The sequence below is a fragment of the Azolla caroliniana genome, unplaced genomic scaffold (assembly GCF_043228905.1).
Source record: "Azolla caroliniana isolate FFs.n. ecotype wild unplaced genomic scaffold, voAzoCaro1.0.p SCAF_18, whole genome shotgun sequence".
Taxonomy (NCBI): domain Eukaryota; kingdom Viridiplantae; phylum Streptophyta; class Polypodiopsida; order Salviniales; family Salviniaceae; genus Azolla; species Azolla caroliniana.
In genome coordinates this window covers 18085008-18102575 of record NW_028230453.1, presented here as the reverse complement: position 1 = coordinate 18102575, position 17568 = coordinate 18085008, and the positions used below count along the sequence as shown (strand labels likewise).

The following is a 17568-nucleotide window of genomic DNA, read 5'->3' as shown; positions in this document are numbered from 1 at the left end:
TTTGCCCTTAAGCTATAACTGCCTCATTATGGAAGCGAACAATAACACAAGTGATATTATCCGCACTTCCCCTATTCAATGCCTCTTCTGTTAATTTCTTGGCAGCCTCTTCAGCATTCGGAATGGATTGAACCATTGAGACAGCATCCTGCATGAGCAAAATCTTAATAATGCTCATTCACAAACAAACAAAAATAATACTAGAAGAGCATGCTACAAAACTTCACTGCTGTACATGTACCTGATTGGATACAACATCCCATAAGCCATCACTAGCCAGCACCAGGAATTCAACTTCACCATTTATAGTCTCCTCCTTCATGACAATTTATGAGTGGTAAGGGCATGTGGATAATTGACAAGAATGGCTAATAGAACTTGGAAAAACAACGTAACAAGAGAATCAAAACAATATTGCATAATGCCTGTAAGGCCAGGCCTTAGTTCTCATGCACTAATTAGCAGTAGCATGGCATATGCCTACTATGGTCTCATTGCTTTCCTGTAGTATTTGGCCCACACAACCTAACATGTAACAAATGTTAAAATCCTGAAAGACATTCCTGTGTTCAATAGAATTCTAGTTTAAGTACTTCCCATGCTTGTATTTTTCATTATTTTTTACATCCATAATAATTTCTAGTCCAAGTACTTAGTTCAACTCTCAAACTAGTTCCAAGAATTTAAGAAAGACGCTACTTCCATTCATGCTACTTTCCAAGTGTCAGTCTGCATCTGAGTCCAATAACACTACTCCAATCTAGCTCTAGTTCCAACTACTTTACAAAGAACTTATTCTTATTCAACTGCATTATTGTATTTTTCACTAATTACAAATACTTTACAAAGAGCTTACTTTCATTCAACTGCATTATTATATTTTCATTGTTTCTTATTTCCAAAATACTTTATTGTGTCACACTGCAAACTGATTTCACAATATCACTAGATTAATATATCCCCCTCCCCACTCCTAGCTAAACACCATACAAATTGACTCATAAACACAAAAATGGTCTTCTCCAGATATTTATAGCTAGACTTGACATCTTTAGAGTGCTAAACTTTGTTTATGTCATGCCTGAGTTCAGGCCCCTGGGTATGTAACCACAAATTGTAATACCTTGATTATATATTTATAGCTAGACTAAAAATGTTACGATTGCCAAATCCTCTTTATATATCTTGCCTGGAGTTCAGGATCTGCAACCACATATTGCTTTAATAACCGGTCACCAAAAGCACGTGATACAGCTAAGACACCCCCAACTCTCCATGTTCCTGTACAAAGACCGATGCAATGTGTTAATATAGTCCTAATTCGAATCTTCAACACAAATGGAATGGAATATAAGCGTTACCTGCCCACATAACATACCCGCCAGCTTGCTCAATGCGTTGTCTCTCATCTGTCCTGTTGGGTTTATGATCATTTGAGAGTGGCACAGCTGCAACATAGAAGAATTTGGTCAGGTTTCAAATTTACTTCCATGGCAGAAATAGTTACAGAAACACAGACTGACTTTCCAAAACTTATTATAGCCTTATTAGTAATAGTTGCCTAGATTCAAGGTTAGGAGATTCTAGATATGGGTTATTGGAAAGTGTCTTAAGTTTTAAAACACACAGATGAAGAGGTTCTTTGCTGGACTCTGCTTAATTGTTTTTATGATTCTAAATACAGGCAATACTGATTGCAGAAGATAGTTTCCTGCAATAGGAACTCATTAAGTTAAATCTAACAATGCTTGGGTCCATATCTAGGTTTACAACCAAATTAGATCTTTTCTAACTTGCAACTTGCTATACTTCGATTTTAAGCTGAGCCGTACTACATATCTTACCATGAATAGTACTATATAACTTACCATGACCAGCACGGCAAATAACTGCTCTTGAGTCACCTACATTTGCAACAAGCAACCGATCTCCAACCAACACTGCAGTCGATGCTGTTGTCCCAGCGTCTCGTTGGTAGCTGTTCTCCACTTTCAAAAACTCTGAGTCAGTCTGTTGATATGTTTCAGCTGCAAAAATACTTCCATAATTTAATTACTATGCCACATTAATTAGTAATAGAAATGAAATCGAATCTCTCATTTTCCTTATAAAGACCTACTTATGGCATTCTTGGTGTCAGTAAAGAATTGGGGGTGTTTTATTAAATTTTCAAGGAGATTTTTCTGAACATAATCTGCTGCACGAGAGCCACCATGTCCTGAAATAAGAATTCACTAGGTATAAGCGCAAAATATGATCACAACCTCTGCATTATAAGAGCAAATAAATTATCAGCAAGTTCTGCATTTTTATGTGACTCATTTGCTACATACCATCAAAAACACCGAACAGTCCAACGGTATGTTCACCAACTTGAGCAAAACGGGCCTCAAAAAAATCTTCCATAGAAGCTCTCTTTCCTCGTATACTTGAATACCCAAAAGTATATTTGGCATCCTCGCTAAATCACAAGAAAGAAATTCAATTAAATCAATTTTTAATAGGGCCGCACAAGCATCTTTTCCAACTTATTTTCCAGAGAAAAGAAAACTTTAGGTGACCAACATTATTTCTAATGTAATTTTATACAGATATCCCTTCGCTGTCCATCTCACTCCCAACTTTGAGAACCTGTTCCCATCATTTATATCTGATAATGGAGCACCTCAAATTCCCAACTTCTTTCAAAGCACACTTTGCTCAGATACTAGAATGGCATTCAAATTTCATACAAGAGAATTAAGCTATGTAACATCCCCTCTATAAGTGTTGGGCATGGCTCCAAAGACATGTACCATCTCGAAGTGACCAACAAGTACATTATAATCTGGACTATGTACTAACCTCCAGCAAAATTAATGCCAAGCTATTAAGAGTACACTCATATGCCATTCCTATGTTAACTACAATGATACTGCCCTCCACAAGAAATTGTGTTGAGTTGCCTCACATAGAGAAACCGCACACACCCAACCTCATAGACTCCTGAAGTACCATTCTTGTAATCCCACGTTATTCAAATGTATGCTTATGTTCTTGTGACAGGTGTCATGAGACCATATGACCAACAAGTACATTATAATCTGGACTTTGTACTAACCTCCAGCAAAATTAATGCCAAGCTATTAAGAGTACATTCATATGCCATTCCTATGTTAACTACAATGATACTGCCCTCCACAAGAAATTGTGTTGAGTTGCCTCACATAGAGAAACCGCACCCAACCTCATAGACTCCTGAAGTACCATTCTTGTAATCCCACGTTATTCAAATGTATGCTTGTGTTCTTGTGACAGGTGTCATGAGACCATATGGCCCCGAAGTACCATTTAGAAGTTGCACCCATAATGTTCGCGCTTGGATGTCTGCATATATTCTAGAGATATCATGTTCACAATACTTCCTTCTCAAGTAAAAAATGCATACGCATGATAATCCATGTTTGTAGACACATAAAACACACTACTATTGATCCACGATACTAAAGTGTTGGGATACTGTGGGGGAATATGCCTGGCATGCAGACAAATTCATATATGGAACCATGGTATTCTCATTTTTTGCCCTTTAATTGATGGCATGGAGATTGATAAATGAAAATAATGTCACTAATTGAGTGCATTAGGCATTGGTTTAGAGCATCCAACACACTCATTTCAACTATCGCTGGCTTTTGAATGGTCCTTGTTTCTTGACATCACAATGGAGAAGGAGTCCATCAACTCGGAGGTCATGAACCAGAATGCAATCTGGCGCTGTTGTCATCCAGGAAAAATTAAATTACCTTTGGCCACCACCACTAGTTTCGTTTTTTGGGGGTTCAGAACCATAAGAACTCATTCTTGCCTTCAAAAATTTATTCAGCAAAACAGCATCCTACTGTGCTGAGACCAGAATAAGAATACTCTCCTATCAAATGCACCACAAACTAAGCCCCATGTTTTTGTATTGTTGCTGCTTCAAATGTTATGATCTGCACAAGTATTTCAAATATTCAACTAAGGCACATAACATGAACTTGAAAAAGAACTCACAAACCAGACCAACGCAACATACTCAAGAAACAAGATCCAAAGACATGCAAAATGTTTGCCAAGCTCTAATTTAAAAGGTATGTGAAAAATGCCGGGTATTTCTAGTCTTTCATGTCAGACGCACTACTTATAACCTTGGAAAGCAGGAAAGAGTATTAACAAAGCTTAAAAATAGAAAAAAGATTTCACATCAAACTTCAAATTTGTGAGGCCCCATTGTCAAACTCCATGATCAACGATGGGTTTGAAACCTTACAAAGCAGGAAACAGAAAACATCCTAAAAATGGACACAAGGACATCAAACTTCATAAACGTGAGGTCCCATTGTCAAACTTTATGATCTACAAAGCATTTCAAACTTAAAACGCAGGCAAGTAACATAAATAAAGTCGAGTAAAGCATACAAAAAACAAAAACAAAAAAGCAAAAACAAGGATCAATGATGCAAACTATGATACAAGAAAAATTTGTCATAAAACATAGTGAAAGAAGCTAAATCCAAAGCAAACCATCATCAAGCGGATGGGAAGCAGGAAAAGGCAGAACATACTAAGATACGGAGTAAGCAAAATCTAATATAAGAGCTCGCAAGCTGTCATGAAAGAAATGCACCGTTTGCAGGGATAAAAGAAACTGAAGATAAGATTCAAAAAGAAATATGCAATTTCTCAGATCAATGATATCCAGTCTTCATTAGACGAAAGAATCATTTCGTTGCAGGAACCATAGATAAAAAAGGCAGCTTGAAGAAAAACAGAAACAGAGAAGAAACTAAACTCGTAACTGGTGCCAAAATAACCATAAAAGGCCTTGGTTCAAAAGTATAGAATAATAAAACAGTAGATTCAAGTGAGAACATTAAATCGAGAACAGAAATAACAGCAGAAATAAGCACGGGATAGAAAGCAGAACATATAATTGAAGCAGGAGAGAAAATCCATGGAAGTCCGAATGAAATTAAAAGAAAGGGACAAGGGACTTAGTTTGTACGAGAATAAGCTAAATTCCAAACAACAGAAAGAAAGTAGATCCATGGGCATACAGAAACAAGTGAATAGGTGTAACAAAATACTACTCACTGAAGAAGAAGAAGAAACAGAAACACTGCTTCCGACAGAGAAGCAAACAGAACGAAGCACAGAAGAACAGAAGGACAGAAGAAGAAGCTAAATTTCAAAGGGACGCGGATGAATGGAGAACGAGGGAGGCCTACGGAAGTTCAGTAGACAGATGTAAAGAAGCCTTTAACAAACATCCACAGAGAGAGAGAGAGAGAGAGAGAGAACGTCCAGCAAGGGGGATAGGAAAACCGAGAACAGAAATCGGCAATGGAAATAGAAGAAGGCGCGAAATGCAGGAAAGGGAAAAAACAAGAGATAACGAAGAAGCAGAGATCCATGGAGCGATGGAAGAATCGGAGATGCTTACCGTGAGATTTGAACAGCAGGGTCGAAGCGGAGATCCCCGAAACCCTAACCCTAACCCTAACCCTAATTTTCGACACAGAGACGACGACGACGACGATGACTGACGCGCGCAGACGACAGGATTTGGTGGGCTGAGGCTGCCCTCCCCCCATATAAAAAAACAGAAGCCATACCAGCCGTGCGATGGGGGCTTGATCCAACGGCAGGGAGCGGCTGAAGGGGCCCATGTATATCTGACACATTTGACGGGGTGTTGTTGGCCGTCAATCCCACACAAGCAGGGGTTCACACGGTAGGAGGAGAAGGAGTGTAGTTTGTGCCAGTGTCCGTGTCCATGCCAATGTCCGTACCCGCGTCCATGTCAATGTCCGTGCTTGTGCCTGTGCTTTGGTCCGGGCCCGTCCTGCATAACCTGTAGGAGCTACGAAGACAGCTCGATACCTCTATCTCTAACACCATCCCCCCCCCCCCCCCTTGTACCCATGGACAAGCCCAATCAGATGCGCCTGGCTCCTTTTGGCCATCGTTTCCTGCCTATTTTCGTAGATTTGCCTGCTAGCCCTTGATTACTGGTGTTGTTAAAACGTTCCCGTATGGCCCTCGTGGATCGTCGTCTTTGTTTTTGCTCTAACCATTCCCTCTTGCCTTACGTGTCTTGTGCTCGTGTCGATGTCGGTGCTTCGTGTAACTTGTAAGAGCTTCAAAGAAAGCTTAATAACTCCATCGTAACACAATCCCTCTTTTACCCATGCCCACCAACGAACCCAATTGGATATATCTAGCTCCTTTGCCACCGTTCCTACAAATTTCGTACATTCATTTGTCAATGTTTGATAAGAAGTGCCGTGAAACATTTTCATATCGCCTGCGTGGATCGTCGTCATCATTTTTCTCCAACATTTTTTTTTCTCTTTCCTTACGTGTCAATGTATTGCTATCGTTTATGGTGTTTGGGTCTGTAATTTATAATTATGCAAGGGTAAAATTTTGGTAGTGGCCATTATCTCATAATTGCAAGGCTCTTGTTTAGATGTGTTTTACAGTTTTATCATTCTCGATGGGGTGTCTTTTAAAAGCTCCATAAAGTTGTTAGTTTAGAATGTGCGTTATCTTGGAAAATTAAGCTTTATTTAGACGTGATGTGCAATGTGGCATCTTCAATTATTGGGGTCCATATGGTATGCTAGGCCAGCTATCGTTTTAATACTTTCATGATGTAAAGTTAATATGTAAGCATATGTAGAATCACACGTACTCGATATATATAAAGTTGGTTTGAAAATATTTGTCGTGATATTACTTATTCAACATACATTTTTGAGAACTTAACAAGGGAAGTCATAAGGATCATGGTGTTGGTTGGAAAAATAGATAGACATTAGACTCAATACCCTTGCCACAAGGCTCGTTGACAAACATGAAGCCTCGTATGTCCTCATCGATTAGAAAATTGTTCGCACCTTTTGTGGTTAGTGTGCATTAAAGGATGACACGTTGTAGTCTACAACACCTCTTCTATTGGGGCATGCTAAAAAATAGCTATAATACTAGCATGATGAAATGGTTAACCCTATTGTACTAGAAACCTGAGTTATGTGGTCAAAGAAGATTTGTGTAGTTTGTTATGTGTTGAACCATTGTGTGTGTTTGAATAGGCAAAGTCACTATCCACATTGGCTCCTTTAATTGAGGTTGTTCTATAAAACATTCTCCATTTTAAGGGGTATAATTGAGCACTAAGAACATCACTTGGGAGAGTGTTGTCCATGCCAATGTTGTTTATGACATTGTCAAAGAGACAATTGTCTATTGCAAACCATTGGGCTCATCTTTAACGTAATTGATCCTTCAACTATGGTTACTTGAACAAACACCCACAATGGAAGCAACTTTCTTATCTATATTTTGGGTTCCTTGTCTTGAATTTTCGTGATTGTTTTTAAAGGTTCCTTTGTATTATTAAATCAAGAAACTCAAACAACTATACAATTGCTACTTCGTGTGCATGTGCAACTTGTGCCTTTGAATTTCTTAGAGACTTTAATATTATTTGTGATTTTATTATACGTGTACAATATTTTGTATTTCTTTCACGCGACTTTTGTGTTGTGTGAATGAACCGCTTGACAAAGGAGTTATTGTTGTAAATAAGATACCCACTAGCTCACAAAACTCGGTCCTTATCATCTTTTGTGCAAGATTCTAATAATACTTGCACTCATGGGATGTGACTACCGCCATTGGATTTTCCAATTTTAGTTATATTGTATTTCAAGAGAAAGGACCACTCAAAACTAGAGAAATTCAGAAACACCCATGAGTTATTGTTTATTCAATCCATGCCCCAAAGTTTGTAGTCTTTCCCTAAGAGACTAGAGCAACTTTGGACAAATCCATTATTTGTACTATTTGAAAAATATGTACTTAATTCATTCCCTTTTTCACAAATATGTGTTACTTAGCAACAATATGATTAATATTCCCCTTCTAGACATTAGGGTTCTTTGAAGTTGACAAATGATCTCCTAGGAAATACCAAGAAAAATAAAGAGGGATACATCAAACCTTACCTTAACATTGTTACATTTTAGAGAGTGTTGATTTTTTCGTAAATAATAATGTGTTAATTAAAAGGGGGGAGTTTTAGATCACCTAAACTAGAGGAGACGTTAGCATCAGAACCAAATCCTATGTACTTAAGAATCCACATGGATTGGTGAACATTATGTTTTGCCAAGTCACATATTTGAATTTCTTCATGTGTTAAACCCATGACGTTTCCAACCAAGACAACAACCAAAAGTAGTATACTCTTTAATCTTCGAACATCTCTTTGAGCCCCAAAATACGTTTCAATATCATTTCCATAGAGTCGGCTTTGCTTGATTCGGCTTTGTTCGAAACAACCATCTTTTTCCAACACTTGGTCTCTTTGTGGCCTTTCTTGCCACAATACTAGCGGTCGGTGGCTTTCCTGTGCTGACTTCTGACACCACCCTGACTCCCCTTGCTCATGGAGGATCCCGAACTACTGTCAACACTCTTGTTGTGCCTTTAATTCTGCTCATATTGGTCGCTAGTATTGCGTGCCAATCCAACTATTCTACCACGACCACGGGGCCGATCCCCCTCCGTGTACAACATTTGGTTGTTGGCGTGCATGACCTTCGACGTACCTACGGGTTCTCCTCAACTAGGAGCATCAACTATAGGTTGAAAAATGAGAGTGGATTCTCTCCCATATAATTTGTCATTCAGAATGATTCGAACCTCTGCACCAATCCTCTAAGGCAAACCTGCACCATTTCATCTTCGTCCACCGTCACATTGATGGACCCCAATGCGTCGTTGTTACAGTTATGATCTAATGTAAGTATATGATAAGGATAAAAGATAGAAAATAAGAAAGGAGAGAGAGAAAGAAGGGTGTCGATCCACCTGACCACCCCTGAGCAAAGGGATCGAGACTGACTCGAGCCTCGATCGACGTCCCATACCACCGTTGTGGCATCGAGCCGTACCTGGTGTTGGCGCGCTCACCACAAGGACAAAGTCTCGACATAGTCAAAAGATGATGAAATGTGGGTAGCTAGGCCTCATATTTATAGCGATTCCCAAGGCCCCCAAGCAAGTTCACACTTGGCCTAATGGGTTGTTCAATCCCGAGGATTAAAAGTAATCCTCCCCTTCTTTACACTCTCGTTTAACCCTCACACTTATCCACGTGTATAGAATACTACGGTAAATTCTCACCACAAGATATTACATGGTCATGCCCGTAACAATCGCAAATCTCCTTGATTTTTGAGGTGTAATCGGCCACTAACATATCTCTCTATCGGATGTCATTGAGCTCTTGTCTGAGAGCTGCAACTGCTAATGGCAAAAATCCTCTTCAGATCTTGCCAGGTGTCTTTGCATCTCGTATGTAGTCGAGCATTTGATCGTGAGAATCACAAATTGAAAGAGTTTACCTTTCCACTCTCATATCTCCCTCATTCGGAGTCAGAATCGGACGAGGTCTGAGTCGATTTGGGAGTTTTGGCACCTTCTGGATGGATTGAGCATGTCATATATTACTCAAATCTTAATGGAGTACAGACTTCAGTACCTACCTATTTCGACCTAAGTTGTGAGACGTCAAGTTTGCTCATCTCATTACCTTTGTTATACCTCTCTACATTTCAACATACAAAGTAGCAGGTCTACCACATTATTTTTGTCAAGGATGGCTCGATCATCTTTTGTATGGAATAATAAGATGAAAGAAATTATAGAAGATCCCGTAGATAGAAAATGGCTTCAGGATAGTCTAGTAGAGGACTTTGTAAAGGCTAGAAAGACATGGGATGGACCACGAAATTGGAATCACTTGTTACCGAAAATTGCAGTGGTAATGGGGAGAGTAGTTTGCCCCCAGCAACTACAAGTACTTCTATTAGATTTTGCATTCTTTGGGACATAGATGTTCCGATCTTGGAAGGTATCACCCTCAACTCGGATGATCCAACCATTGGTGCAATACCTTTTAAGTTGAAATGGGGCGAATTTGTAGGTGCATGTTACACATGTAACAAGTTTGGTCATATGCAATCAGAATGCCCAACACAAACTATTCAGCCACCTGAAACCGCAATGTTGAAACCTGCATAACTCAAAGAAAATAGTAAGGTTTCTTCTTCAAAGTCAACAAACTCTGTGATGCAACCCATCCAGAAACCAAGAGTACAAGACAAAGGGAAAAGTAAAGTCCCGCAGACAATCGGTAATGTGCAATCAAACATGCATGATTTGAGACAAGCCTTTGATGTGGACAAAGAGAACACTGAAGGATGGCAAATATCTAAGAAATCCTTCAGACGCAAGACACCTGTGGTGGTGAGGAACTACACTCATGCACTTGAGAATCATGATTCATCTTTACAGGTTAATGCTTCAATGCTCTCTTCATTCTCAAAAGCCTGGAAAAGAGTGAGTAGAGGCTCATATGTGGACATTTACAAACATGGATCAAATGCAGATATTAGTCTTCATGCAAATAAGCATGGCAGTGTTACTAATATGCAATCAGATTAGTATTTTTCTTTGTTTTATATCTTCAACCATATTAATCATGCATAAACAAGTCAAATGTGTCTCCTTCAATATACGGGGTATTTGTAACCCTAGTAAATGGAAAATATTTTGGAACTATATTACCTCTTCTCAAGCGGATGTAATTTGTGTTCAATAACATAAACAAGTTGAATTCAGTGGTCAAGTTGGTTCATTTGGAGGTTTTGACATCTTCTACGCAGGTCAAGGTACAACATTTGGAGTACTTATATCATAAAACATGAGCTAAATCCTACAGTTGCCTATAATGATCAATGTGGGAGGTGGATGGTTGTGCAATGCATGATAAATGGCGAGACATATGATTTTGTTGGAATATATGCCCCGAATGCCTCAAGGGACATAACTTTACTTTGGCAAGACATTTGTGCTTATCCATGGCCACAAAATGCATTTATATGTGGAGATTTCAACAACTCTCCAAATGTAGGTGATAACACTAGTGGGCACTCACATATGTTGAGAGAGGAACAAGGTCAGTGATACAATATGCAAAGCTCATTGGATTGGGTTGATTTATGACAAATGACACACCCACATGTTCATGGTTTTACCTTTCACCACATGCCCACTATGCATACCATGCAAGGCTTGATAGATGGTATTTTTTGCATGCTAGTCAGTATGAAAATTTCACATGTACAATGCATATAGATCATGCTTTGCAGTTGTCAGATCATGCTCCTATTTGGCCAGACCGTCATTTCGGGAATCATTCCTATGAAGTGCATCTCCAAAGGAAGAGACTTATGCTCATTAACAACAATTAACTCAAGCATGAACTCTTCGAGAGGATGGTCTATGACATAATACCTCCTCTTTATGTAGAAGTCAACATAGATGTTGATATAGCATGTGTACATTTTGTACATATACTACAAACAATAATACAAAGAGTATGGGAAATGGCATGTCTCACGACAGAGAGATTACAATCAACAAGCCAAATTTACTTGTCAAGTCGTAACAGAGTTAGCACATGGAAGATCTTTGACTTTACATGAAGAGGATGCATTGTGTATGGCCAAACACACATTGATGCTACATGACAATAATAAATTGGAAAAATGGCAAGTTAGGTCAATACAATTTCCATTGAAAGACAAAGGATGCTCTTCTAAATCCTTCTTCAAAAGGTTGCATCTAATACACCAAAAAGAATTCATTAAATTCATCAAAACTGGTGATGGTTTGTGGACTACAAACAGACTTGAACTAGCCAAGGAATGTGTAACTCACTTCTCTCACATCTTTATGAACAATGTAGTTGTTACAAATGCAGTTAAACAGGCCAGAGATACATTATTGTCACTAGTTCTACCCACTATTTGTGTTGATAAAGCTATTGCTTTGGATGCAACATTCATAGTGGAGGAACTTTTGGAGGCTTAGAAGGGCCTCGGGAAAGGCAAAGCGCCTGGTTGGGATGGTATTATGTTAGACTTCATTGCAGAATTTTGGGATGTCCTTAAGGATTTAATCCTATCTATGGCAAATAATGTTTGGCGACAATGGGATATGCCAATCTCATGGAAGAGAAGGTTTGGTCAAATTAATAACCAAAAAGAAATTGTGTGAATCTTTCTTGGATTGGCGACCAATCACACTCATGCATGTGATCTATAAACTTATTGCAAAGATAATTGCTAATCGTATTCCTCAATTTGTATGGATTAGTTGTTGGATTGCATGTTAACTTCAAAAAGTCCAAACTTCTACCCTTGACACCATATAGTTGGCATAAACTTTTGTGGCCAGGTCAAGTTGTTAGCCCAAATGAAATGGTTAGACATCTTTGGCTATCCATTGGGATGGAATGCAACAGGGAAAAGAAAAGCTGAATGGGTTATGCAAAAAGTGAGAAAAAAGCTAAGTTATTGGAAGATTGCAACATGACCACTCCATGTCAGATTGCGGATAGTGCAATCTATATTCATGGCTTACATGCAGTATTACTTAATTATGATTGATTGGCCGAAACACATGATACAAAAGATTAACTCATAAATCATACGTAGCTTTTGGTGCTTTAAGCAGTCGCATAGAGGTATACGACTCCTATCACTAGAGAAGATATGCACTCCACGATTGAGTGGAGGGGTAAATATTCTTAATTTGCATTTGCATGTTGGCTAGAAAAGCTACTTTGTTGCCAAAATTGGCTGAAAAACATTGCCTTGGGCAATAATGCTATTTGATATGTTTGACCATTTGAAAACCACGTCATTTGTCTCATGGGATACTAACCATTGGGATGTAGTGTTTGGATCTCTTGACGGGCATATTAAAGGTTGTTCGTTTAGCTCAAAGATTCTAGAGCATTGGAAAGAAGTATTGCATCACATAAAATGGAGAGGTAGGAATTCAGAATCAGGGAACTCTTTACACCTCAAAAGCTTACACTAGAGTGCTATATTCCCACAATCACTACCTGAACAAGAGCCTATGAAAGCTTATTTTTTAGCAAAGAAGGGGCTGAAATCAATTGGAGACATGGTAAATGACCAAGGTCACTTATTGCACTTCAATGACATGACATGTCGTTATAGTCTTGGCCCACATCATTGTGTTATCTGGAATCAAGTCATAGAGTTGGTACTTTCCTTGGTACCTGTGCCACCTCTACATGGAGATCACAGGATTCTGGATTGGATGTTACAAAAAGGGAACATTGTTATTCCAATGCATAACATTACAACACATTCAATGTATATGTTGTTGCAACCTGTCCCATGGTTTCACGAACATGCAAATGCATTATGGAACCTACACAAAACGCAGTCCTGGTGGAAAAACAGGCTTACAAGCTTATGGAGCTATGGTCTTCCACTTAAGCAATGGGTATTCCTATGGAGATTCCTATTGGGTGTGCTCCCAATTGGTTCGAATCTTCAAAAGGGATCGATAGCCTCACCACATTGTGCAAGATTTGGTGGACGATTGGAAACGGTCCCACACTTATTATGGAATTGCTCATTCACTACAACATTTGTACAAAGACTAAGTGAATCTCTTTATCACATATTTCCTGGCTGAAGGTTTGGTAAACACTTTTCGTTATTTCGACAAATTTCATGTGCCCTATCCAACCATGCATATTTTCTCCAATAGACACAAATTTGAGCACTATGGACCATTTGGACAGTCCGCAATAATAAGGTCTTTGATCGAAACCAACTGCATGAAGTTAGCTTGTTTAAGCAATCCCTCGGCCAATCTCTATTTGATTTTCTACAACTTAGAGACATCACACAACAAATTTACAATCTTTACTTTGAGTGCTTCTAATGTTACGTGCATGACCATATAATATCCCGTGGTGAGAATTTACCGTAGTATTCTATACACGTGGATAAGTGTGAGGGTTAAACAAGAGTGTAGAGAAGGGGAGGATTACTTCTAAGCTCTTTAGTGTCTACTTGACACTTGTATATTTTTCTTTATTCTTTGTGGGTTTTCACCTCACTTTGCGGTTTCCCACTAGAAATAAAAGTGTTACTAATAAAAATAAAATAAAAAAGATCGTTGTCGGGTTGATACGCGCGTGCGTAGAGAATGAGGCGGGACCACGGGGGCCTCAGACCGAGGAATAACCGAATGAGGGGAAGGGAAGGAAACTAACGATGTAATTCACACGTTCACAGACCCACAGAATCACAAGAATTGCAACTAACTACAGAACGTGAGATGGAGACAGAACGAATGTTTATGTATATATAAATCAAGGTGTTACAATCGGCAAGTCGGCGAGTGATGGGCCCCAACGCCTGCACACACACACACACAACGCGAGATGGAGACTCTGCCGGAAGCACTCGGGCGTCCCGCGGAGCAGAGTCAACCTCCCGAAACTTGCACAAAACAATTATGGAGACGACAAAGGAGAGGAGAAGCGCTCGGTTCCAGTTCGGCAGCACTTCGTCCTCCACCCAAAAAAAAACAATCCCCTTTTTACTTCACTTCTCCCTCTCTTTTATAGCCCAAGGAGGGAGGCCGTTACCACCCTTTACATCATGTTTATTCCCTGTCCTTTCGGACAGGGATATGCCTCGATTTCCTCCCTACCGAATGCGTACTACCTAGGATTTCGCCTCAAGCGACTTGTACCTACCTACGTACTATACAACAAAACTTGTGCCCACGTGTAAGGGCCGGTTTACGCATGTTGTCGCGTTGTTACGCACTTGCGTGTAGAAGGGGCGGGACCACGGGGGTCTTGAACCGAGGAGCAAGAGAGAGAGAGAGAGAGAGAGAGTTTTGTAGATACGCGGAGCGAGAAGGGAGAGCCTCTACTGGAAGTGCACGGGCTGTCCACGAAGCAAAGGCAGCGAACTCCCGACCCACAGAGACCGACGACCGGAGGAGAAGAGAGAGCTTGGCACTCAGATTTGCAGCGGCACTTCGTCCTCCCTAGCGCGCGATACCTCTTCCTTTTTCCTCTCCCTCCTTAAATAGTTCCCCAAAAGGGGGTGCCCCCTTTTCCTTAGCCAAACTGCTTTATTCCCTGTTCCTGTCGACAGAGATATGCACAAAATCCCCTAATAAATGTGCAATACCTAGTATTTACACCAGTTGCCTTAATTACGAATTATGTACAATATATCAATCCTCGCGTCCACCCGTGTAAGAGCCGGTTCATGCGCCTTTTACTTCGATTCCGCCTATGGCCGGTTTTCTTCACGACAACGTTATACCCGGTTTCCGCCTAGGGACGGTTTTCTCCATGACATCCACCCCCACCTAACCGCGCATCCACCGATATGCGCCAAAATTAGACTCTTGCCGGAGAAGACGAGCCCACGCTTATCCTTCGTCTTCCGGATCGGCATCCATTCCGAGCCGGTCGTTGTCGCTATCCAGGTCGTCCGGGTTCCGGTTCAGCCTCGTGTCGCTTTTTGAATGCTTTGATCCTTTTCCTCGCCACCGGTACCGCCATCCTTGTCCCGTCGAGCTCCGCGAGATCGTAGGTCCCATTGTCGTTGGCGCTTGTCACCACATACGGCCCGAACCACCTTCTTGCCAACTTCCGCGTTGCCTTGTGCTGGTTGTCGAGGCTGCTGTCATATACTAGAACCCAGTCACCTTCCTCGATCTTCTTTGGTCTCAGTCGGTGAGTCCGGTCAAACCGTCCTTTGTTCTTTACCCTCGTCGCTCGTAGCTTCTCCACGGTTCGGTCCACGTTTTCCGGTCTTCGCTCCAGCTGCCGAATCTGTGCCGCTAACAGCTCCTCCCGGCTCATCTCGTCTTTCTAGTCCACCGTGGCCCACGAGGAGATTGTCTGCTTCGTTGGCATGATCGGCTTCTGTCTATACATTAGCTCTGCCGGCATGAACCCGGTTACCAAACTGTGCGTGGTTCAGTCCGCCCACAACGCATAGGGTAAGAGTCACGGCCAGTTCCCAACATGGCCTCCACACGCCCGTACCAACGCTTTGACGATCGGCCCGTGCCCGCGCTCCACCTTCCCGTTAGCGTTTGAATTGTAGGCGGTGGTGAGCGAGAGTTTAATCCCTAGCCTGTCAAACAACTCTTCCGCCTCTTGCGCATCCAATTCTCTGCGGTCGGCCACGATCTTACCTACAAACCTGTACCGACATACCACTTCTTAAATCAGAAATCGGCACACGGCTGGAGCCGTTTTGTTCTGCAACGCTCGGCCTTCCACCTAGTTTGTCAGGTCTTCCTGAGCCAGCACCAGATACCGCATCTGCCCTACCCCCATCGGCATCGTCACCATATCCACCATCCACTTGAAGTGGACGGTTGGAGGGTAGGTCGAGTGGAGGTCGTCCCAATGTCGGACTATGGAGTGCACCTGATAGCTTTCGCAAGTCGTCACAAACCAATGCCTGTCTCGGTATAGCCCTGGCCACCTGTACTTCTCATTTAGCTTCTCGAATGTGGCCCACATCCCGCGGTGCCCAGCCCAAGGACTCCCATGGTACGCCGTCAGCAATTCTTTCTGTTCCTCTTTCTTCGCCACCACTCGGAGCGGGGTGCCGTTTCTCTTCTTCGGGTGCTTCCATATGCTCCCGTCCCGTAGGAAGAATCAATACGCTTTCTTCCGAATCCGGTTGGTCTCTTCCTTCGTCCATGCCGCGTCCGTTGTCAATGTCCTCAGGAACCCGTCGATCTGGAGCCACTCCCCGTCGTACTTGCTCTCGTCGAATTCGTTAAGTGCCGGAGTGCTCCCCTTTCTTGTTGTCACGTTAGCTGACCCGAAGAAGTCCTCACCGACTTCTTCGTTATCCAAAACCATGTTGTCCTCGTCGTTGAACTACACCCTTGAAAGCATATCGACAATGGCATTATCTTTTCCGAAGATGTGTCATATCTCCAGGTTCAGGGACTTGATGTACACGATCAACCTGAGCATCGCCAGGTCTAAAGTCATGCATCCGGAGACCATACCCAGAATCGGTAGGCAGTCCTCGATGATCACTTCCATCCCGATCAGATAGTCCTTGTCGGTCTTGACGGCCGAAACGATACCCCATAGCTCGTGCTTGATTTGGGCATATCCTCGCTGTCGCTCGCTCAATACCTTTGCCCCGAACCAGATCGAGAACTGTACGTCGTCTTCATCTTCCTGTTTGATCACCCACCTGATCCCGGTGGAGCTCATGTCCACCGTCATGTAAATGGGGACTTCCTTGACGTAAACCGCTTTTCGGAGAGCCGGTGTCGCGGCGAGCGCCTCCTTCAGTCTCCGGACCGACCCCGCGTGCTCCATCCTCCATTCGAACCGGCGCCCTTTCTTTAATAACACGTAAAGCGGCTCCGCAACATACACGTAGTGTGGAATCCAGATGTGATAGAACGCACACGCCGCAAGGATCCTTCGGACCTCCGTGACCGACCCACAATCATCCTTCATCGCGGAGATGGCTTCTACCTTCGGCGGGGACAGCTTCCGGCCGTAAGGCCCGCATAGGTCTCCGACTACCAGGATCTCCGGCTGTCCGAAGGTAGATTTTTCTCCGGAGAAGG

The 17568-nt window shown here is 41.7% G+C and overlaps 1 protein-coding gene across 1 annotated transcript; it reads right to left on the bottom strand.

Moving 5' to 3' along the window:
- LOC147852582 (putative protein phosphatase 2C 59) lies at window positions 1–3979 on the bottom strand. The gene is made up of 8 exons (XM_087333932.1): window positions 3786–3979; window positions 2334–2461; window positions 2120–2218; window positions 1869–2027; window positions 1362–1448; window positions 1190–1281; window positions 242–316; window positions 1–148 (listed from the first exon to the last, which is right to left on the bottom strand). The coding sequence occupies exons 1-8, from the start codon at window positions 3839–3841 to the stop codon at window positions 8–10; spliced, it is 837 nt and encodes a 278-aa protein (XP_087190058.1). The 5' UTR covers window positions 3842–3979; the 3' UTR covers window positions 1–7.
- Window positions 3980–17568: the final 13589 nt, after the last annotated feature.

What these genes read in the sequence shown, in the direction of transcription:
- LOC147852582 (XM_087333932.1), bottom strand. Translation starts at nt 3,841, where the DNA reads ATGAGTTCTTATGGTTCTGAACCCCCAAAAAACGAAACTAGTGGTGGT. An exon ending in ACTGTTCGGTGTTTTTGATG is followed by an intron (nt 2,219 to 2,333) that starts GTATGTAGCAAA and finishes TTCTTATTTCAG; the next exon opens with GACATGGTGGCTCTCGTGCA. An exon ending in CGGGTATGTTATGTGGGCAG is followed by an intron (nt 1,282 to 1,361) that starts GTAACGCTTATA and finishes GTCTTTGTACAG; the next exon opens with GAACATGGAGAGTTGGGGGT.